The sequence below is a fragment of the Amblyomma mixtum genome, chromosome 3 (genome assembly GCF_055824585.1).
Source record: "Amblyomma mixtum isolate Tamu chromosome 3, ASM5582458v1, whole genome shotgun sequence".
In the NCBI taxonomy this organism is placed as follows: domain Eukaryota; kingdom Metazoa; phylum Arthropoda; class Arachnida; order Ixodida; family Ixodidae; genus Amblyomma; species Amblyomma mixtum.
The window spans coordinates 246,260,295-246,284,725 of record NC_143014.1 but is presented as its reverse complement, the minus strand read 5'-3'; the positions used below and the strand labels follow the sequence as shown (position 1 = coordinate 246,284,725).

The 24,431-nt window shown below is 43.5% G+C and overlaps 1 protein-coding gene across 1 annotated transcript in view; it reads right to left on the bottom strand.

Moving 5' to 3' along the window:
• Positions 1–24,431, bottom strand: part of bchs (WD repeat and FYVE domain containing 3 bchs) — a 138,903-nt gene that overhangs the window by 26,372 nt on the left and 88,100 nt on the right. Inside the window, exons 47-62 of the mRNA XM_089583227.1 lie at positions 23,350–23,515; positions 21,600–21,775; positions 21,152–21,300; positions 20,927–20,983; positions 20,785–20,845; positions 20,422–20,591; positions 14,639–14,693; positions 10,052–10,171; positions 9,848–9,965; positions 9,631–9,737; positions 8,313–8,466; positions 8,109–8,200; positions 5,977–6,189; positions 4,587–4,737; positions 2,841–3,088; positions 578–805 (exon numbers count right to left, since the gene is read on the bottom strand). Coding sequence (XP_089439353.1) covers positions 578–805; positions 2,841–3,088; positions 4,587–4,737; positions 5,977–6,189; positions 8,109–8,200; positions 8,313–8,466; positions 9,631–9,737; positions 9,848–9,965; positions 10,052–10,171; positions 14,639–14,693; positions 20,422–20,591; positions 20,785–20,845; positions 20,927–20,983; positions 21,152–21,300; positions 21,600–21,775; positions 23,350–23,515 — 2,265 coding nt within the window. The remainder of the gene's footprint in view (positions 1–577; positions 806–2,840; positions 3,089–4,586; positions 4,738–5,976; positions 6,190–8,108; positions 8,201–8,312; positions 8,467–9,630; positions 9,738–9,847; positions 9,966–10,051; positions 10,172–14,638; positions 14,694–20,421; positions 20,592–20,784; positions 20,846–20,926; positions 20,984–21,151; positions 21,301–21,599; positions 21,776–23,349; positions 23,516–24,431) is intronic.

Below are 24,431 nucleotides of genomic sequence, written 5' to 3'. Positions count from 1 at the left end.
GCAGGTGGCAGCTGTGGGCCCCCTGCCAGGTGTCATGAGAGCGGTTGTCAGGTTTTCAATCCAACAAGGTTTCTCTGCCATCGAACAATATAGAATAAAAATGTGTCAAATCAGCAGAAAATGCAGCACAGTGGCTCCCATGATGCAGGATGCACTAGGAACATGCCAGAAATGCGGAAGCCATGACTACAAATGCGAGCAGTGCAACCCACACACTGCTGACACTGCAATCGCCAGTTGTGCAGTACGTACCGTGAGTATACTGAGCAGTGGCGCGAGGCCATGAATGAATAGTGTCAGCCGTAAATAATTGTCGCAAACACATTTCTTGTGGTTCAGCCTACAAATTTTGTTCATTTACGAATTTCAGGTGATACGAATATTTTTTCCAGTCCCATGAGAGTGGTATCAGCGAAATTTTACTAGTACATTGTTATTCTGGCACAGTACTACAAAAGCTAGTCCACATCATATAGTGCTATGCAATAGTGAATACACAACCAACAGCATTTGTCTTGGCGACTTCTAGCACCATCAATTGTCTGATGACCTTGGAATGGAGAGAACTGAGTCTCACCGTGAGGTCGTTGATAGCAACAGCAGCTATTGGGGCAGTGTGTCCTCGCAGCTGGCGCACAAAGACGAGTCGGCTCAGGTCCCACAGGATGCAGGAGTAGTCCCGAGAGCCACTCACAATGAGGTTGTATGGACGTGACGCTGCCAGGCATGTCACTGCCTCTGTGTGGCCATGCAAGTTCTGCTTCAATGTCAGCTTCTTCTTGTCAAACTGCCACACAGTCACCACCTGAAAAGTAGCACTAAAGTTGAGAACAGGCAGTGGGGTCGGAAGCATGAGACATGCTTTGTTGCCATATTCCAAACCTGCCATCCTGAGTCAAGAAGAGAAAAACAGAAAAAAACTAATTAACTCTTTCCTTACTGTAGAGAAAAATGAGCATTTTTGTTAGGTTTTAGTAGCTTTTTTTTTTCCCCGCAAAAACTATTGCATTTAAAATTTAATACAACACGCGAAAACAAAGCTAAATAAATAGGCTTTTTAGGCATAAAAAAATTGAACAACGAATTCCGCGCTGAAATCAATAATTTTAATTGCCAAAAATAAGACTTTAGGCAAAAACTGAACAAAACTTGTTTAGACACACTTGTATCAAAAAAAAAAAAAGAAAAAGTTGAGAAATTTCTGAATTTTGCAAAATGTTTAGGTATTCTATTGGCCACTATGTATGAAAACATCAATCTTCTATGTTCAATAGTATTCTTGCTACAAAATAACAACTGGAAACCCTACAGTTGGGCACCGGAGTGCGGTTGCCTGTGTCCCAGGCTGGTTTGCGTCATTGCTCATGTCAGAACTGAATTCCACCAAAAAGGCAGTATCTTCAGACTCGCTGCTCGTTGGGTCATCAATAAAATCAATCACAGACAAAGTGAGGTCCCTAAATTTGCAACGTTTCAGAGTGCGCATTGCACATGAAGAGGCTGCCAAGCAACTTTGATGCTACTGTGTCTTCAAAGTGCGTTCAAAAAATGCCACCTTGCAAGAAAAAAAACTACACTGAAAACGAAATTTTATTTGTCTAATTACAAGCTAGATGATGCAGCGTGCCCTTAAGCAGTGTGGAAGACTGAAGTCGAGCGGCAAAGTCGTCGTTAGCGGGCAATGAGCATGGTACCGTGTCTTTGCAATGCATAAAAAAAAAAAAAATGCCGTCTCACGGAAAAAAAGAAAACATCGGAAACGAAACTCTGGCTATTTGACTACAAGCTAGATGCGCAGCATGGTCATAAACAATGCAAAAGGTTCCGAAAATGGAGCGTGAAATCACCGTTAGCGGGCTAACGAACGATGCTCAACGGGCACAGTAAGGAGAGAGTTAAGTACTGCCCTTGTCACAGCCCAGCGAGAGCAAGAAATGATCTACCTCTACCAACAAAGTGTGCATTATAGTAAATTAGACATTTACTTGTCAGTCAGACATGATTGAATAATCCACACTAATGTGAAATGGCAGTAATGATATAATGGGAGCTTAGAAATGAAGTAGCTGTCACAACCTAGATGTTGCTTACAAGATTTTTGGGAACGCTGTGATATAAAACAACTACAAGATCACGTAACAACAACATGACGCTATGTTATGTTCATTAAGTCACTGGCAGTTGACTTCAATCGTAGATGGGCACTGCTAGTGTACTTTTTCTCACTGTATTGTGTATATTTCTCACTGCTACTTGTCATCTACTGCTTAAAGTAAACACTAACTTAGAACCTTCATGAAAAAAATGTGTACAAATATCTGAACCCATAAAGTGGCATCAGAGGATCTGCAACAAAGTGCCCAAGCTACACAAGTCTTTCCTGGGCTGTCCTGGCCCAGCATGGTTTCCATTTATAGCATACAAGAACAAAACTCATGCAGAAATTTCAACTTAGCAAAATTAGGTATAATACAACAGTTTAGAAATCAAAACAATGAAATCAGGCACATTTTCATACAAGTTAGATCACGAGATTGAGAAATTGAACTGGTTTCTATTAAAAGTGCCATGCAGACATGGCTTACTGACTTTTAATTCAAAGACAGTTAGAAAGCTGAACTGTAATTCACTTAAACTGTAACCATACTTTCTCATGTAGCATGGGCATGAACTGGCAACCAGAACTATTAAAAACCTACATGTCCTTTATATGGCTGAAACCAACAAAGTACAACAAGTTTATCTGAAGGAATGACTGACACTGAGTAGGCACAATGAAGCTACATGGGTTCTTAAGAACACAGCAATTTCCACAGACTCAGTAGACCCTGCTGGCTTACCGAACTTGTGCCTGCAGTGATGATGATTTTGCTGTCTGGACAGGCACAGCACAGAATCTCTCCTGATGGAACATCTTCCCACACAAAGTTGCAACGCTCGCTTTCGTAGGGACCCATGCGAATGCTGTAATCCGCAAATCCCCAGGCAACATATCGGTTGTACAGCGGTCCGATGAGCCCCTTGTTTTGCTCCACAGCCAAGACTGTCTTTTCATGCTGTATTATCTGACCAACAGGACCTTTCAGTTCTGAAAAAAGAAAAACAGCCTCGCTGGTTGGTGCCATATATATGCGGATAAGACCGCACTTTTTTTCACAACTTTGGCGGGGTGCGGCCTTTTCCTAAAAGCGGCATATTTCAGTTCAGTTTTGCAGCTTTGTTCTGAGAAAACTACATTATTGTCCCTTACAGTCTGACACGCTATCTGGCACCTACACAAGTGTAGTCCTTACAGTATACATACGGTAATTAAACTCCTGTTTGATAATTAAAGGGCATCAAGCAGAAGTGAACGAACTGGCACGTCCAAAAGGAAAAAAATGTGCCCATTCACCTAAGTGTGTGTCTAGACAACAGGCGCCATGCCATAAGGTGGTATAGGCAAGTACTTGGTACATGCTTGAGTAGTACAGAAATCTCACGGTGACAGCACTGTTGGTGCTAATGGGCCAAAATGAAGTGGTAAATGTATAGCACGTGGCTTTTGGTACATGCAGTGCAAACTGGTGACAGGCCATCTCAAGCAGTTCTTTGGCTTGGAGGCAAAGGACTACTAGCATTGTATGTGTATGTGCCATTCCTATCCCATTTTGTGAATGTGTGAATAACACCTGCTGCTTGCTGCAAAGCTACCAACATATTCATGAATGGGCCAGCAGCCTTCCTGCACTGGTGGCTTGACAGCTTACAGTGCCGTGTGATCAATGCAGTGAGACCAGTTCAACAGTGTCTGAATATTTTAAGATTCGAATGACATCTTTTGCTCACTAGTTATGGTGCCCCAGCAACCCAGGCGGATACAAACATGTACAGTACGGTCCACTGTTAAAGAGAACATGCGATCGCGTGGACTCCGCGCTTCGCGAAACGCTGCTGCCGAGAACTTCTGGGAATTGTCGGCACAAGACGCATGCGCAGTAAGCACGACGGCTGGTCATTCCGCGCATGCGCCTGATGCCGCCTATTCTCGCCGCATCTAGGTGGCACGGCTTTGCGAAGCGCAGAGGGCACGCAATCGCATGTTCCCTTTAACAATGGACCGTACTGTACACACAAAGAAGGAACAGAATAAATCTAGCCTGCACTCTCCAGGATGTTTCCCGATTATGAACACTGCTTCTGCAGTAGAGTACACTCACACATGCACTAGACGAATAATAGGCTGAAATTGCGGCAGTGTAAACCTGACCTCGTGACCTGGCGGCACCAAGTCTGATTGTGTACTGATTCATGAAAGCGCTGATTAAGCAAAAAAAAATGCCAATACACATCAGACCTTCGCTCGAATTCTAATGCACACAGTCAGTCAAACGAGCCAGTTTATATCTTTAAGAAGATGGAAACTTCCCTTCTGCCAGAATCCATGTCACCAACTGTAGTTTTCAAGTTGTCTTAGGGCAGTGCACTGTTATTTTTATTATTTTATTGCTTTTGGTGCAATGTGGCATGGGAATTTGTATGAGTATAAAAAATGGTGCAATTAAAGTTGTCCCAGATTTGACTGGGTCACCTACAATGATACTAACCTTTTAGTGGGTGCAGGGATGGCTTGAGGTTGTCCAGGTTGTGAAAAAATAACTTGTCATGGCAATAGCTCAAGCCAGGCATTATGGGTCCCGGGTCCACCACACTCGTTCTGTTGGTCAGCTTCTTGCATGGATGAGGCTTCTTGAAAAGCTGTTGTGAAATGAAGTGGTCCATAACAAGGGAAAAATATTAGTACTCACAAGGCATCCACACAACAGGCAACAAATGCAATATACTCATAAGAAGTTGCAGAAACAGTTTTTTGGTGACAGATACTCTTCAAAGGTGATAAGAAAACTTGGACCCAGTGTAGTACACAACTAAGTGGTAAATACTCAGCTTTTAATGAAAGCTCTACCATACTGAAACAGGGTTTAGTTTAGTTTAAACGTCCCAAAGCAACTCAGGCTATGAGAGATGTCTAGTGAAAGACTCCAGAAATTTCGACCACTTGGGGTTCTTCATTGTCCATGGACATCGCAGAGTACACGGGCCTCTAGCATTTTGCCTCCATCGACATTCGACCGCCACGGCCGGGATCGAATCTGTCTCTGTGTTTTGTGAATCACGCTTATTCTGAAAGAAGCACCTATCACATAGGCTGATTTCTTTCCTTCTGTGTAATTTTCTGATGGGAAGCTTCTTCTGGAGAAACCCAGCTACTTTTAAAGCCCCTTCATGCCTTACTTTGCAAATATTTGGGAATAAATTCAATGGCCCACAGATCACAACAACAAATTAAAAGTAAGGCAACATATTGATGTGCTCAAATTTTAAAATGAATGGAAAAGATAAGAGAAAACATGGCGCCACAGTTTTTTTCATTTGGACAGTGTTTATTCTGCAAAAGAGGAATCTACTTCTCAATACTAAAGCTGATGCTGTTTATACAGATGCGAACAATAAATTATCACTAGGACTAGATGAGGCAACTTTGGAGGCATCTAGCATCGTCAAGGTTTTCTTCCGATAAAGCTTAGTTGGAAGTGGTCACCGGTTATGCTTTCTGTACAAGCTGTTTTGAGGCACCCATGTGCCCAAAAGCTCCACCAACAAAATTAAACCAATAACGCAGTCTTGTATGTTTTTAAATGACAAACAACAAATACACAGTAACAAACATGGCTGACAATACTCTGGACTATGCTGCAAATTTCCTAGAATCCTAAAAACAATTGTAAATTCAAGAGATATGCTGATTCCTGTCGTATGCAGTAAAACTCAAATTTAAAACCTTACAGATCACCGAAAAATATCTACTCCTTTTTAACAACAAATTTAAATTCTTCAATCAACTTTCAATTCTTTTTATCAACAAATTTAAGAAGATAAATCTTCCATTTTTCCATGCACTAATGCTTTCAAGAACAAAGGGCGCGTTCTCCTCACCTGTTTAGGAATCTGCCCAAAGTTGTTGATGAAGCCAATGGTAGCATTTTTCTTCAGTGGGTCATCAATGCTGTATATGTCGACATTGCCCTCATAGAAGAGGTGGTGGAAGACGTTGACAGCCTCTATGGCTGGCTGGCCCTGCTGCTTGTAGCCAAAGATGAGGTCAATCCACTCATGCAGGTGGGCACTGACATAGTCACTCTCCAAGGCCTGCAAAAGCCACATAGACAGGACCACATGTGCGCGTGGCAAATCTGGCAGGTTCTATCAGGATCTATTATCACTCTTTCTCTACTTAAAGAAAGAAAAGAAAAACCACTGCCATTACAAAACCCAACAGCATCTAACTTTTCTTTCTAAACACCAAGTGCCATGCCCTCCCACAGTACAGCCCTAATTTATTTTTTGTGCACTGTGGCAGGCATGCTTTGTGGAGGTGTGATGTGAAATGCACTTGCATTCAATGAGGATATGCATCTTTGTAATAGATACATGGGGGACCAGTTGTATTTACATTAGAGCTTTCCAGCATCATCAGACAGCCTACTGCCTTCATGAACTGCCACTCTGTTTGCTTCACTTGGCGTGAGCAAGACTTGTGACTAGTGCAATTTTTGCTGCCAGGATTTAGATCGCTGTCCTGCCATCTTTTCAGTGCTTACAGACTAGGCCAGGAGTGGAATACATTCATGGGCTGCTTATTGAGAGCACAAATAATACGGTGTGAGCAGTTGGTCACATGGTTTTCTCTAGTTAATAGGTTTCCTTTTGAATGAGAGAGAAAAAAAGTAATCCATAACATATCTAGTAAGATAAAAATTGCTAAATTAGACATTTTCTAGGTTTCTCTATAATATTATAATTAGAAGTTTCATCCTAAATGCAAACTTGAGAAGAAACTTTATAAATCAGCCAATACAAAAGTACCTGGAATTGCTCGAATACATGTCCAACAATATGCTTTCAGTTGAGTCCTCCTACAGTACACTGGTATATTTTTCAAGCATGGCTCAAGTTATGAGAGACACGCGGTATATGAGTAAGTATATAGTATAGTGAGTAGGTATATGAGTAAACCACTCTTATACTCCATGGTATCTGAGCAGTTTATAAGCCAATGAATTCTTTTGCGGCCATTCTAGAGAGTCTCATAGAGTGTATTGGCATGGCTACGGTGATCAACTGATTAGAGCGAAAAATTTTGACCTACAATATATATACTTGATTGGACCAACGTTACATAAAAAATTTTAATATGGCCAAGATAGAAATGTTGAACACTGCCTTTATACATTATTTAAGCAGGTCGGTGTTGCTTTTAGCACACCTCAGGGCGAATCAAGGTGAAACCTTTGATTTACTTTTTTTTTGTAAGTGGTAGCAGCCAAATTGAAATTTCTTGCTGTGTGGCACCACTATTTCATATTTACATATTTTAACAAAGCTTTCCTTGCGTGTTCTCTGCTCTGTCCTGATAATTTCCAACAAATCAGGCAGCCATCAAATATTGTTTCTGCGTGTGTTGCTTTTCAAGCTTACTGCTTCACGACTTCAGTTCAAATGATTAATTTCAATGGGCAACATTGTATTTGCTGCTCCACAAACATTACATGCACATTCATTTCTGCTATGCACTTGCTAAACGAGGAGGAGAAAAAACATTTATTGGAACTGGAACCAACGAAATTATTGATCTTGTTTGAGAGGTCGAGTGGGCGGCTTCCTCATTCCATGATTCCACTGGCCATGGTTGCTCGATGAACTTGCTGCATGAGCGCTTCTTGTCCAGCCAGGGTGGGGATTGATCGGACAACTGGTTTTGCCCCGCTCAGGTGGTTAACGCTCAAGCTAAGGCATTCACCCTTTCATTCCTTTCTCTAGTCCCGCATGGTCTGGTGTCCACACTGGACTAAACAAGGAACGCTAGGCTGGTGATGTGAAACGGAAGGAACAGAATGGAGAGTGGAAAGACCGCTATGTGAAAAGACCAGCAGTACGTGGTTATTATGTTACAATAAAATAGATGGCCACACTCTCTTCTATCTAATTCTGGTTTTCCATCAAGCTATACTTCTCACAAAAAGGCAGTTGCACATAACATGCTCACATCAGCCTGCACTGCCACATACCATTCGGTGCACTCGTATGAACTCCCGAGGATCTCCCTTTGCCCACGGTGGAAGCACAATGTTGTCGAGTTGAACACCGTTCTGCTTGCAGCCTGTGAAATACAGAAAACAACCCCAGCATGGCGCGAATGCTGTAGAAAGGCAAAGGTGCAATGACTCAAGAGCGTGCAATGCAATCCAAGAAAAGAGGCAAATTTTACGCACCAAGGTCAAACCGATTGCTGTTCAAAAGGAACTCGGGCAAATAGAAGAACTCGGGTATGAGCTCTTTGACATCAGCCATGTTGTGTTTTGAGGCAGAAAGCCAGGCATCCTTCACGCTGTGAAACATGCGGTCTGCCAGATCAAAGTGGCCTCCCTGTGAAAGACAGAGGCATACATGTCCTCAGCAAGTATGGCCAAGCAAGAAGAAGACAAAGAAGAAGATAAACAACAACAACAACAATAATAATAATATTAAATCATGGAGCATGTAGCTTGCATTTGGTCAGCTTCCACTGAGCTTGGAAGTTCAGGCTATAAACTTCCAAACTTTTAGTTCTAAGACAACGAGTTCTAAGACAGTGGTTATACCCCATAGTTTATAGATACACACCAAAGAAAAAACAAAGCAGAAGCTACCTTGGAGAGTGCCTCAGCATGCTCCAGCCACAGAAGTGTGTAGTTCTGAAGCACTAAACAGCTGCACAAAATCTAACTAATTTGCCCTTCCTTAAATTTTTCAATAATTGAAAATATGGGCAAAGCAGGGTATAACTATTACTCTGAACTAAGGTTTGATACCTTCCATTTAAAATTCTTAAAAACACATACTATGTACCACATCCTGCAAAAGCCTGCGACTGAAATGGGTGCGAGGCCAGACAGCAATACACCAATCACTGCAGCTCATTAATGTTGAGCTGAAGGATGGCAAGAAGAAATTTCACTGTTACTCTCAGGCTAGCATCAATTAATACAGTTCACTTTGTGCAAGATGTATGCACTCCAGCCCTGGCCTTAGGCACAGAATTTTTGCAACAGATAGCAACTCTACTTAGTAAGCCACATGTGCTGCTCGTCTAGTATCAAGCTTCATTCTTGCAATGCATTAATTACAACACTGTCATGGATCGTTTAGTACATTCTTTAGTTTAAATTTTTTCACTGCATAAACATAATGTCCCCAATGAGCAAAGCGGAAAGTTGGGCAAGTTGGATAACGTTCATGATGTAAAAAATAGCGCACAGGGAACACACGGGACGGAAAGTAAACGACGCTTGTCTGCGTCGTTTACTTTCCGTCTTGTGTGTTCCCTGTGCGCTATTTTTTACATCATGTCCCCAATGAGTCTGTTGATGCTTTAATACTACTAAAGTTATCATTACAATAGACTAAAATATACTGTTCACTTCATGTTTGACTACACCATTACTTTTTTCTTCAGGTTAAACATGCACCTGTGTCCTACATGCAAGTCTAGGTGACAAAGAGCCCTTTCGTTAGCTGAAGAAACTCAACCTGAGCAACAGTATTTGTTACCTGTAGTCTCAAAAAATGCTGTGTGAAAGGTTCCATTCGAACCAGGTAGGAGGCCACAATCATTGCAGATGAGTAGAAGGTACCATAATGATAGGGAGGTGTTTCTCCTGTGGAGAAAAATGAAGAGAAAAAATTTATCCACAAACTCAGGTCACCTTTTTGGAAAATTATGTCAATCATGGCAAAAGATTAAACGGAGACTAAAGTAAGAACCAACCATGTGGATCATCCCATTCCCGGTAACGCTTTTTGAACTGATCAAGGCGATCACTTGTTTGAGCACCCATTGGTTTACTGAAGTCACGGAAAGTTGCTGAATCATTCAGATCTAGTTCCTACAAAGGCACACAAAAAATTTTATTAAATGAACTAGGATACTAAACACACCAGAACTGAATTTATAAAAGTAAGACCTACTTACTTCCGAGTCATAGTCAGCAAGAACCCAAGGGAAGACTGGGTATTGCATCAGGTCATTGTACGACCTGCCTGCCAATGTATTCAAATGCATCAGGTACTGGAAATTGCTGATCTCGCCTCTCTGCAAAATAGTAACAACATTTCACATCCCTGCTGCTGAAGAAAGCAAAGCTTCATTATTAATCTAATTAATTTGTCAAAGGTGCCAGTGCTAGCCATTGTTCCGTTTAATTTTTTTGGGAATGCCAGAAAACTCAACACATTTGCTAGGCAGCAGTTAAGCATAAGTGGGAGGTTAACTGCAGAAGTATTGTTGACAGTTCAATCGACTTTCTCCTTCATGGAGAGCGTGTACGATTTTATTGATGCATAAATTAGACTAGAGTATACACTCATTAAAATAAGGTCACCACGAGAGCAAAAGAATACACTATTACAAGCAGTATTTTAAGAAATGTGAAGCAGCATTTGGAAGTGCACTGTGCCACCTCATAAGAGCCTTTCGTGTTCATTGCCACTACACTCTTACCACTCTTGACCATTTTATCCCTGCTGACCAATGCTATGTTAAAGGCAAACATGTGCACATGGAGCTAGGAAGGCTAAATAGAATAGAGCCTCTCCTCCTTTTTCCTTATGTACCACCAAGCACAGACAATGTTTGTCTTCAAACCACTATCTCTCCAAACTAATACCATTTCTTGTTTCATTCTGACAGCTTGACCTCTTTAATTTTACTGAGCCAAGCTTAGTACCACTGACAACCACGAGAATTGGGCATCATAAGGAGATTGTTGTGTGCCCCTTTCCTTGGTCCACGAATGGAACTGTGTAGTAAGACAGCATTAGACAGACAATGATGTACTGTGCAGAGAAATCTTTGCAGCACTGTCGGCCTCTCCCAAGGCCCAGTCCCAGATTGCCTGCTTTGGAGCTAGCCCCATCTGAAACAATGTCTCAAGACTGTAGCTCCCAACATTGTATGCGGTGTTTCATTTTGTTCATGTTCATTTAATAGAATACTAAAAAGCCTTTTATGAAACCTGGGCTTCAACTCATCGAACCTTTGCTCAAGTGAATTCCAGTGAATCCTTTTATCTATGTAAAACTTTAACAGCAGTTACACCTATGGTAATGCGGATGATCAATGGTAGCTGGTCCACCTTGTGCTCTTGTAATTGTTGCATTTGCCTTGAATGCTGCAACCACACATGAGTGTGTGGTGATTGTGTGTCTGCTTTAGGAGGGTTACAAGTGCTTAATGACAAGAGATATGTGTTGGCACGGACTTAAGCATCTTGTTGTACAGTGAGTTTGTGGCATGGTGTAATAATATTTTAGGTGAGAGAACGGCGCGGAGGCGACGCTTCCCGGGGAGAGGAGAGTTGAGTTCCAGTGAGAAGAGCCCTCGAGAGGTGGCGCGCGAAACTAGCGCCCTAGCGCCCGCCGCGCCCGCCGCGCCCGCCTCTGCGCCTGCTCTTGTGAACGCGCGCACGTGTGTTTGCACGTCGATCTGTTTGGTTGTTTAGTGTACTGGTATGCTGCGCGATGGGGAAGTGCTTTGTACCTTACTGCAACACAGGCTATAAGTCCTGTAAAGAGAAGTTATCGCTTTTTACGCCGCCGCACGACCAAGCCAGGCTCGACGCATGGAGACGGGCAATCCCTCGCAAAGACCGGGTACTGCAGCGCACGGACCGTGTCTGTGAAAAACATTTCGCTCCTCATTTCATACTGAAAATGTGGTCCGCAGCTATTGATGGCCGCGTTATGATGTCGGGCAACAGGAGAGCGGGACTTGCCAAGGATGCTCTGCCAACTGTTTTCGAAGGAGCGCCGAGCTACTCGTCAAAGAAGGTGAGAAGTCCTCGCAAGCAGTCAAGACGGCAGGCTTGTCGTGCAGCTTCCTTCACGTGTACGCGCAGGACCAGCAGTGGAGGTACTGGACTTCAAACCCTGCCAGGAGCACCATCTGCTCAAAGCGCAGACGGCGAAGTCAACGAGAGCAGCGATGTTGTCGGGGCAAGTGACCTCTGCACTTCATCGCCGTTCGAAGAAATGTTCAACACAGCATCAACTCTCTGTCTTCCGACACCGTCCTGGGCTGTGCATCGCATCGACGCGGAAGGGTTCCGTGACGTCGTGTTCCACGACGCCTGTCTGCTACGCACAAGTGACGGTGCATGTGTGTTTTTTAACAGAAAGTCTGTGCATGTGAAAAGTGACATGGGTTTGCAAGTGTACATATTCGGCAAGCCGGTTGAATGCAGTGCTGTAGGCATAAATAATTTTGCTGTGTCGAAATCTCAAGTTGAGGATGTGCTAAAAACCGTTCACAACTTACACATTTGCAGTGGAGGACCTAATATGAAGGAGTTTCCTTCTGTGGCTCCTGAATGTGCTTTAGTTGGCTGCCAGCGTAAATGGAGGCATAAACGATGCCCACTGCTGTTACCGGTGGGAGATATATGTCGTGCATGCAGTAGCCTATCGGATACTCTCAAAATCCATGCCGACCGGCAAGCTCTTTTGCAAATACAGTCAAGTCCACTTATAACAATACTGGTTATAACAATATATTGGATATAACAATGGTCGGTCATGGCACCATCAGCTTTGCCATGTGTTCTATGGTAAAATAAACTGCTTATAGCAATGCTGTCAAGGCACATTATTGGTTATAACAATTAAATCTGGTAATTGAGTGTCAACCATTACAGAAGAAGAAAAGAAATGCTACAACCACACCAGCAAAACCATGCTTACAACAGAAAAGCACGCACGTGTGGGGCCGACCAATGGACTAAGCTGGTGCAGCAACGCCACGAAAGCAAAAGAGGCAGGCGTCATCGCGTCAGGAGAGCTGCTGCATTGCTGCATTGGCTACGCACGCCATGTGTACCCCCAATCAGTCAGTGCAGCGCGCGTGCATGCAGCCAGTGCGGTTTTTCTCTTGTCAGCTGTCACCGCACCCTTGGTTCTGCATGCTTCTTGAATTTCCCATAAGAATAGCTTCCAAAAAGCCGGCTTGATTCCTGTGACGTGGAGGTGTGCAATGCTCCCGGTGGCGCAGTGATGGCGGTGCTTTGGTCATCGGTGAACGGTGAATATTGTTCCGGTTCCCTGAAGTTCGATTTAACAAGCTTTTACAGGCATTAGAACAATCAAACCCCTCTGGGTATTTACTGTCAATAAATGCTCTGAAGTTTGTCATCCTTTCTTTTTTTTCGGCACAACCCTGTTATAACAATTATTGGTTATAACAATGGTATTTCCATGGCACTTGAATATTGTTATAAGTGGGCTTGACTGTAAATGAAATTTATGATGTCAACGCCTTTTTGCCATCCACACAAATGTATGCATTCTTCTCATGAACAACACTATGAACTGTATGTATCTTCACGTAGGAATATTAAAGCATACAGACAGTATCGAATCTGTAGTTGTCAATATCACGCCAACACAGCAGAATAAGGGTGCAAGGGTTATCACAGTTTATTAGCCGTTTTCTGGGCTGAAATGTTGCAACTGTTTCCTGCGAATTCCCTTTACTTTGACGCTTATCACCAACTTGCGGCGTTATTGCCATGACGGGCCACTCGATCGTGAGCGGTAGAATATAAGCTCGGTGTCGGTGTATAACAGTAGCTACGCTTGACCGCCTACGACGGGTGACTGGGGTAAGCGAAAACATTGCAGACGTTTATTCATGCGATAGCCAGTATCAGAGAAACTACCTAACGCATGCTCCAACATCGGCCGGACGAACGGGGATTAGGCCCCCACTCGCTGTTTCGCCTTCGCTGCACATAAAACCGAACGCTAGGGGTTAATGATGCTATTTATTTTACTGGACGATTTGCTTTGGCCTCGCAACGATGACGTTGCGAGGCCAAAGCAAATGACGTTGACGCAACGATGACGTGGCGAGGCCAAGTTGGTTTCTTGTTTACTTGTCGCAGCTATTCTTATACTACAGACTTATACCGTGACTTCGCCCACACAGCGACCGGGCACTACCGGGTCTGAGTTGGTAGCGCCATCTGTTGGAGAGCTGAAAAGCAGAGGTTTGTCGCGAAGCGGAGAGCGGCGGCGTCGTCTCACCTAAAATATTCTTACACCGTGGTTTGTGGACAGCGTCCCAATGGCATTTGTTCTCTGTTCGACCCACTGCACGTTTGTGGCTCTGGCGTCCTGCATGCATGCAGTGTTCAAAACACGATGCTCCACCTTGGCTGCATTCATAGCCCTCCCGCAAAGCAACTGATGCACAATATCACCGTTGGTGGCTTTATCATAACTGCGGCAGCTGCTACTGCACAGGCACACAGGATGCCGCACTGTTCAGTCATTTCAGAATGTTTTTTGAGAGGTGTTTCAAGGTGGTTGCCCGCTTCTTTAGCCCACACCCCACCTAATGACAACGAAGTTAGCACCAGGTGCGAGGCAGGGCTATGTGCACGGGGTGGTCACATGATCGCACATACTCAATACTGACCATGGCCACTCGACGTGTAGGTAGGGGAACTTCGCTATACCAGCTAGCGCTCTAATACAGTAATGTTCACCAGATGATTTTACTCACCAGCCACCGCTGTGTTACCGATGTCTCTCCTATCAGGTTGCTTAGCAAGCTTGCCCTGAAAATAGAAAGCCATTTTCCTGTTATAATGATATCAGACCATTTATCCTTCACAATAAGCTAGAAATGAGGAAAACAAATAGACAGCCAATTTCAATATCTAGCCCTCTCATGCTTCATGCCCTCATATGAGCACAAGTAAACAAGTGGAGAAACAAATACACCAGTGTGATATTAGTGTACTTGATATACATGCTGTCCTCATATGAAGACATGAGACGCTTGCAAACATGTATCACTGATGGCGTCACCAGTCCGTTTGTTTGTGTCAAAGTGCTTCAACCACCTTGTAACCTTCTGCCAGGCCTCATCCAGTTAATAAAAAGCAAAAATATCAATTTTACAATTCAGTGGGTAGTTTATCCTAAAATAAATATTTTTGGAAAGAGAAATGTCTCTATGATGTTATCAGGTATTTTTTATTTGTACTGAACTGAATGCCAGAGTCAAATAAAAGAATACCTGTCCTCAAGTGAAGACAGCATGCGGAAAAGCGTAAAAACATACCATTATTTCTCACATATAATCTGCACCAAAAATAAAGAAAAAATTGGGTCAAATAGTGGGGGTGCGGGTTTTATGCGAATTTCAGTGTGGGGGGCAGTCAGAGTTGGTTTCATGGCAACGTAGCATCCCATACAGTTTCTACACTCCCCACTGTCACCGACCCACGTCAAGACAATCAGTGGCCAACAAAGGGCTGCATCCTAAGAAGATGGCTGTCAGACCTTACATGGCCATGCCAACAGCCCCGGAGGTTAGACATCGTGCAGTTTTGCCAGTGGACCGTCGATGTATGGAAGGCAATTCCATTCAACATGATGTGCAAAAGCATTAGGGAAGTGGAATTAGCAACGTGGATGGATAGGAAAAGGGTGACACGTTTCACAGTGGCCAAGAAGCCTTAAAATACGGCAGCGATAGCGATAACTGAATGTGGTGAATCCAGCGCTGCAGGTAGCTTTTCGAAAAAACCCTCTTCGACAATGAAATGATCACTGTCAAATGCAGTTTTAAAAGTGTCCAGTCCTACTGTCTTCGGCAAGTTTATATTTTTTTATCAAGGAGGTCGAAATCAGGGGAGCAGGTTATATGCACAAAATTACGGCTTATACTTTGACAGTTCAGCAGTGTCATGAGTAAAAGCTATATAATGAAAAATTACGCCTTTTCGGTGAAGCAAGACTGTTTTTTCACACTGTGCTCGCCTTTTGGCAGTATTTTTGAAGGTCACAGTAATGTCACTTTCGATTCCAGAGCCGACAAATTAGCACTTTTGACGACGGCTTCCAAGGGAAGGAATGATGCTTGTTTAGATCTTTCTTTTGATTCTGATTAACCGTCAGACAGAGACATCTTAAGTGCCTCAGATAAAGAACCAGACGACAGTGCGCCTTTGTAAGGTGATGACCTGTCCACAAGTGCAATTGAAAGCTGGTCTGGGAATGCATCCACATTTGATAAGGACTGAAACAATGCTGGAGACAATGATTATGTCAGTGGCATAGACCGATGGTTGCACAGTACCGAAACGATGTCTGCAACAAAAGAGGGTACCTAAAAAAAAAAAAAAGGTTTTGTCACCAAGGGACATCACCGTTGTCAACGCGTGGATTGAATGGGAGTGGGAACAAAGTGTGGAATGTACTATAGTATGAGCCACCTCAAGTTTCAAAATCTAGTCAGCAAAGCATTAATATAGTACAGTGGCGAAGCAACGTAAACCTGCAAGCATCATGGATGTACAGTGAGTGCCACCCCACTTGAAGTTTCGGAGAAGAGGGCAGTCAACTTCGTTCCTCTTGAAAAGAAGCTTGATGGTGGCAGACACTTTCCAAAGAACAGCAATAAAAAATGCCCCGGCTGATGTTGCAGTGCTACCTCCCACTGTAAGATTAGATATATATGTGCTGTCGCTGCGATGTAGCATTGTGCCCTGAGTGCTTCGCATCCTTCCACACCACATAAGTATTAGACTGCAAGAGGGAATTACAGCATTTGCTTTTTCCTGTCGCTTCACTGCTGTATCTCTTTCTGCACATACAGGAAACATTTGTTTCATTTATTGCTTGCTGTCCCCATATGCGGGACATCTCATATATTTAGCATTTACAATGTTTGACATAACTTTTTGTGATCATTGAGGCCTTTATCTTAAGAAGCTTAAAGGTTTGGGTGAGTTGGTGAGTCATGCTTTGTGAAGAAAAGGTGCCGCAGAAATTGACACAAATGAGTTGGCACTTGCACGTGCGAGTCCTCTTCTCGTCCTTGTCAGTTTCTGCCGCACCATTTTTTGCAAGAAAGACGCGGGTTCGATCCCGGCCGCGGCGGCTGAATTTCTTTGGAGGAGAAATTCGAGGCCCGTGTACTGTGCGATGTCAGTGCACGTTAAAGAACCCCAGGTGGTCGAAATTTCCGGAGCCCTCCACTACGGCGTCTCTCATAGCCTTAGTCGCTTTGGGACGTTAAACCCCATAAACCAAACCAAACCTTTACACATAATTCTATGGCAAAATTTTTTTTCATAATGCACCAATTCATGCATGACAGGGCTAGAGCAGCATTAAACACGAAACGTTTATGTGCACTAACACTGAGAGATGACTTCTTCATGCAGATATCCTGATAATTATGTATATACAGGGCCCTTCGTTCTAGGGCTGAAACCTGATCCTGCTGATTAGTGCCCCTGAGCAATTTTACATAAAACTGGGTGAAGTCCTACTGCTGCCCATGCACTGCCTGAGGCCCCCTGTATGGAAACCTGCAACTATTCTGAACCCATATCCAGAAAGGTCTCTGCAGTTAATTACTGATGAAGTAACCACTGTCACTTCCTTTCAAGTCCATATTAGCCTTCATTACTAAAGGCAAGACTTTATTACTAAAGGCAATGCTTTATTGCGAACGAAGCTAAACACTGCGTGTTAAAAGGGAACCCCCAGCACGCAGGTTGGCATCACTGGATCAAGTGCTATCCACTTTTCACTCAAATTCACTCGCTTAAATGAAGAAAAAATTCTAGAAAATGTAGTTTTTGCTGAAGGCTTATTCTAGTTGCACTTCTGTAACATAAATGCACTTTTGCAAACTGAAAACTTTGGTTGTGTGTTATGAGCTATTTCTGAAAGAAAGGGGCAAATGTGTCAAAAAAAAAATAATTAAATAAATTGCAAATTTTTTTCAACTTTTAGACTTTTTTTTAGCTACTACTTCTGAGCATTATTTTTGCCAAGTTTCATTAATGTAGCTTTGACTGTACCATTGCCACAGAATATTTTATTATTGCTTCTCTTAAAGTCTCACACCACCTTGGGCTAATGCTGTATTCATTCAAAGGCTCTAGCTTCAGTACCCAGCAGATTATAGCATGGAAACTATTCAAAAGTTATGTTCACGTTTATCGCACCATATTCATTTCCCACTCACATGGTTAATTCTTAGGATCATACACAACATTGTCCCTTGGCTTCCTATTAGCTGTATATACAAGCAAAATTACACTGTGCCTTTGTTAGGCAGTAATTGGAGTTTATCCCATTAAGTTTTTCTTCTCTATCCTGCACATTCCTTGCATGTTTACTATCAAGCTTGGCATGCTTCTTCAGCACAAGCACAAATGTTTTCATCATTACTGACAAGTGCCCCCCCCCCCCCCCCAAAAAAAAAAAAACCTGCCAATTTCAAATTTAGAAACTGTTTATCCCACAGAAATGCCTCATATGGCCTACCACAAACCTAGCAGGTGGGCCTGCATAAAGCCACAATCGCAAGGCTGCATGCCCTAAGCTGCAAGATAGCAAGAACAGCAGGAAGGCTTTATGCAAGGAGACAACTGCAGAGTTTGTCCACAAAGAAGCAGTGAACAAGCAGGAACAGGAACTGCACAAGTCACAGTAAAGAAAGGGTAACAGATGGAAAGAAAAAAAAAGAACCCTCGTCCGTGTGGTTTCCTTCATCTTTGTCTTCCGTCCCTTTCGCGCTGTTTTTTCCACCCAAAATGAACGTATACCAACTCGCCCAACTTTCCATTCTACTACAGTGTATTTCTAGTGCACAGGGCTCTTTTACGTGTTTCAACAACAGCGCTCGTCCGTGTGGTTTCCTTCATCTTTGTCTTCCGTCCCTTTCGCGCTGTTTTTTCCACCCAAAATGAACGTATACCAACTCGCCCAACTTTCCATTCTACTACAGTGTATTTCTAGTGCACAGGGCTCTTTTACGTGTTTCAACCAGCGCTCGTCCGTGTGGTTTCCTTCATCTTTGTCTTCCGTCCCTTTCGCGCTGTTTTTTCCACCCAAAATGAACGTATACCAACTCGCCCAACTTTCCATTCTACCCCCAGAAAGCTAAAAACGGCAGGTGCAACAATTTCTCACATTGTTTTCTGGAGGTAACAATCGTTCAGCATTGTATAGCAAGCCATAACTCAGCAATAAGAGGATACTGATGGGAGTGCTGAACAGTGCAAGAGAAACCTCCCACTCCCCATGGTGATTAGTGATGACATGCCAGTGACTGTCGGAAAGGAATTTGCAAAGTAAAATCAGATCCTTTGATTTTTAAAGTATACATGGCCCTGAGGTGTTATATTTTCAATGTAAAGCTGAAGTTGCTGGCAGCCTTCACATGGGAACCTCAATGTAAAGATGCCTGCATGTATTGTATTTCACCACTTATAAGTCGATTCCAAATATGTCACCCCCCCCCCCCCCCCTCTTTTCGCTGTGTCTATAAAACACTCCTATGTTGTATCCGGTGGAATAACACAGTGGTGCATGCACAATCGCAAAGCGTGCAGTCGGAGGGAAATGGAGATTAAAAGCAATAAAACAGCGCACTTTCCTGCCTTACACACTCGTGCGAGGCTCAGCTGATCAGCACTGAAACCAGCAAACTGATCCAGTGTGACACACGCGCCGGAAGTTAACAAGTTTGCTCTTGCGTGACGTATCGCTCGCCCATAAAAAGAAACTGTAAGTATAAGAAAGCCAGGTAAATGGTGTGCAGTTCCAATTTTCGTCAGTGGAATTTACCTACATACTACACATTAATGGTTTATCTTTTAGACGCATGGAGCCCCATGCATCCTGGCAGGAACAAGCACCGGCGTGAGGCATGTACTACCCCTGGCTCGGTCAAAGTACTGTAGACCCTGCACACAGGCCACCTCCATGGTCAACCTCCCCAATTTCAGAGGGTCTCTATGCAACAAGCTGCCAGAGTAACTCATACATCTGACTGCCTTCCCAACATTAAACTATTGTTATTATGAGCTGTTTGCTTGTCTTTCACTATTTGCTTCCCACTAAAAATAAAATGACAAAAATGCCCCAAACACATATGTATAAAAAAACAGCCAATTAAAAATGCTAATCTTTAGAGGATAACGAATTCCTTAAGCATCACTAAATCCAGAAAAATAAAACACCAAAAAGTCTAACTCTTAAGTACGTAGATGATGCAAAACAGGTGCTTAAACGTGAATGTTTGAAATGAATACTACTGCTGCAAGTTCACACGAGCTAGACTAGGGGTGTTGCTTTGTTTCACATCCCGACTTTCACTCATCAGAACAAACACTACACTTTTTTGCGAACCCTGTAGTGCTTAACTAGCACTGAAGGATTTTATGAATGGCCTACTAATTATACATAAATGCTGTTTGGGATCCCAAAGCATGCATGGACATGACACAAGAGCCAGAGTTGAAGCACTGCACCTACCCTGACTCCACATTGGCACCTCTACGCTGCCCTGCCAGAGATTCCTGGGCGCTGTCAGTTATTGCAGTGGCTGCTGACAGGAAACGGGTGTACACCTTGTTGCGGACTTTGCGTGGAAACACCAGCAGGTAGTTTCGCCCATCAGCCGAGAAAACCTCCAGGGCTATTGGCTGTCACAAAGACGGGAAGAGGGCACACCTGATCAGTCAAACACCGACCTTCCATCGACAACACAGAAGGAGCACGTTAATAAAAACAGAAGGCAGATGCACAGTTGACACAGTAAGAAATACCAAACCGATGCCAACGTTTTACAGGCCTAGAGAATGTTTTGTTTCATGTAAACACTACACAACAACTTACCTGCAGCAGATAGCGTCGCTTGTGCACTTCACGTATGTCATCATACGAAAATTTGCTGCACCTAGATGAGATAACAAATAAATTCACAAAAATGCACTTGCTTTGTGATGTTTTTATGTTTCTGAGATTGTCTCATACGTACATTCTCTTCTGGTGCTTGCTTCTTGGGGAAGAGTTTGGAATAATTGGGTCATGCATGCTAAAAAAATAAAAAAGACAGGAGGCACCTTTAATAATTGCTTTCTTTCATCTGTTTGCAAAATGTTACAAACTGCTTCAAAAAAAAGGAAATAAAGAACACAGCCATGTCTCTAATGAGTTGAAGTTTAAACAGCAAATAACAATCGCACACAATGCAATCACTTACTTGGCTGGCAGTGAGTCAATGTCTCGAATTTCCCTCGTCTTCAGTAGCGTAAAGCCATCTACAACATAAAAGTGCTCTTTCCCAAACAGCAGCAGGCCTTCACATGTGTCAAGGCCTTGCACCCGTGCACACCGGAACATATGAGTGATCTGGAATCAAAAACAAAAAATAATGAATGTGTGTACGTGGGGACGGGGCTTTTTTTGTCACTACTTTATTATATTTTGAAAGAGCACTGGCTGGGAGCTTTTTCTACTGTCCTCTTTGGAGTTTGGTACTCTGCACACATCCCACACAGCAAAAAGTTGATTTACTCACAAATTACTGTAATAAGTATCTCAGAAAAAGTGCTGCTCTGTCTTTGAAGTTGCCTTTCTAATTTTGTTGTCTCCCTGTCTTTCCTACTCTTTCCACTTATTGATGAACTGACAGGCAATCCCCCACACACCTTTTCGCCTTTTTCCAGAAGCCGAAGAACACTCTGGTTGTCCGGTGATTCGTCCTTCCGAGCTGCCCCCTCCTGCTCTGAGGCATCCGACGCAGGGTCCAGGCTTTCACTGTCCTCATCCTGGTCACCACTGACGCTGCGGTTTGCTTGCAGTCTAGTGCGCAGACCTTGGAAACCTGGGCACCAAGGAGGAGTCAGAAACACTATTAATGCTCCTTGTATAATCTCAAATTGAATGAAGCAAAAAAGAACGTTGGCCTCAGGAGGAGCACGAAAAGATTTTTTTCTTCCTTCGTAACAGCAGCAGGGCTGAACAATATCAGACCAGAGGCTACCAATGAAAAGCATGCACATGATACAACAAAGTTGAATCTTGATAATATGAACTAAAGGCAGTCCGATCAAAACGAGGGACCGGTGCATTGTGTTGCATGAGTAAGTGAAACGCTGATACATTAGCTTGCTCTAGGCCTTTTCGTGCATATGCAGCTGCTAAGCAGTAAGATCAAGTGATGGATCTGTAATGGCCTGTGATGCACGCTAGCATCATATAAGTGCCTCTCAGTAGCCGTTTCCTTGCAGCTGCCAAAATTCAACAGTCTCCCACTGTGACAGGTGAGTGCTTAAGGGAAAAGGGAGCTGACAAATGAACTGAACACCATCATGGACGTCTGATGTTGCTACAGGGCAATGTGTACAGTGCACACTGGGCAGCAAGGACCCAGCTGGCAATAAGTGGCATGCATTGATAGCAGGTGGTATTGGATAATAATGACATACTGCATGTGCACACAGCACCAACAGCAGTATGATAACTGTACTCAAGGCAGTCATGTGATTGGCTGCTATGGTTAGTGGCATGCGGCCACTTACTGTTCGGTCGGAGGTGAGCTGGTATGCTGCTGTGTTTCACTGCCTAGAGCAGGAGCTTATTGTGTCAATGGGGGTGGGCAGGGAACTATTATTATTTTGTTTCTTTTTTCCTGCCCACTCTAATGTCTAGAGCATGTAGGCTGTGCGAACTGTTAAAATTGACCATTGCAGTATTCACGAGTTTGAAATGTCAGGTGCTTTCCCTTATTTAAATGCATGCAAGTTTGAGCGAACTGTAGTGGTAGTTCGCATCAAGTCAGTTCAAAATAATGACGTTCCACTGTAGTCACCTTTCATGATACAGACCCTCAAAGTGCTTGCATTAGCAGTGTACAGTTAAATAGTAATAATAACTTAACCCCTAATAGAAAGCTAACAGAATGCTACCCATCCAATGTGATGTGCTCCTGGCACCACATTACATAATCACAACTCCATAGTAACCATGTCAAGTGGTGCCGCAACTGAACAAACCAGGTGACTGCTTTCAGAATACCTGCACAGCTACTGAAGAGCATCAACCCTTTCACTGCTCTAATAATCCAAACATCCTCCACTCTGTGAAAGAGATTCCACCAAAAATAGCACCTACTGCTACGGCCTATTCTTTTCAAATCACCCCAGGCTGTCTTGTGTCGCTCAAGCAGCACACTGGCCCTCTGCCAGGAAACCTCTTTTTCAATCCACACCATCGCAGAGGTATACCATTTTTATCACATGGTGAATACTTTACAAAAGCATTCAAGAAATTTTTCTCCCACATAAATGGTGCCCAGCGCACACAGATAATGCTCAGCATGCACTTTTTGAGGGTAGTTGCATCCCTACAGTACCAGCTTCTCAAAACACGCAGAAAAAAACAGAAACTAGTACAAACCAATTTCCCGCTCTTCAGCACTGTCCCCTTCCTGCGGCCAGTCTTCAGAGGTGATGGAAATGACATCAGGGGAGAAGGTGTCATGCTCCACAAGGCTGTCTGGCCTGCAATGCTTGTAGTACTCCTTGCTATCGAAGCTTGTGGCAACCTTGTACTTCAGGGCACGCTGTTGTAAATAAACAGTGTGCATTCAATGTTGATCAAGCATGTTGTTTAACAAGTTACAAAGTCAGGGCTTAATGTCAGGGGGGGGGGGGGGTCTCTGGGGGTCTCCGACCCTACACCAACACCCCGACCACACACCAGTATCGACGAGAAATCTGAGACCCCCCTGTGCTAGAATGTAAGGACTGCATGAATAAGAAGCAGGCAACTATTTTTTATTATTCTTTCCATAGTAGTCTGAATGTTTCTTCTCTGTTGTTTCGAAAATTTGATCGTAATTTTTAGTAAGAATCATAGCATGTTTTCTAAAATGGAGAAAAATAAAAAGTCTGCAGCACTACACAAAGGGTGGAAGAACAAGGAAAACCCATGCCCTCACACCACGAGTCAATCCAGAGCTGGCCACGCAGATGCAAGGCCCCGCAACAACGAGCACATCTGGCAGAGCGTGGGGATTGCGTGTTTCAAGTCTGCACCGTAAATTGAGCAAATAACGAACTTTGACCGACTCTTCCAGTCCTTTTACCAAGCTTTGGGCATCAGTAAATGCGATAAAAATGGTGCACTTCCTTTGAGCACAGGTAGTGTGTAGCATTCGGCGCTGATTTTGGGTGAGATAGTGAGAGCCGTCGGCTGGGCTAGCCTGACAGGCTGCCAAGGCTGCGCAGGTGCTTGTGCCAGCCTCGCCTGTACTACCCCAGATGGCGCGGCCGGCGGTGTGCTCACCACTATGATCGCTGTCGTATTTGCGTCTGCCTATGCGCTCTGTATGTGGAAGCAGGGTAGCACCCATATTACGTATGCGCTCCAATGCGCGCTTTGGCACGTGCTCTCCGCTCAACCACTTGCACTCATGATATAATTTTTACTCACGTTTGTTCCAGCCAGAAATAAAATTTTGTTACATTGAAATTATT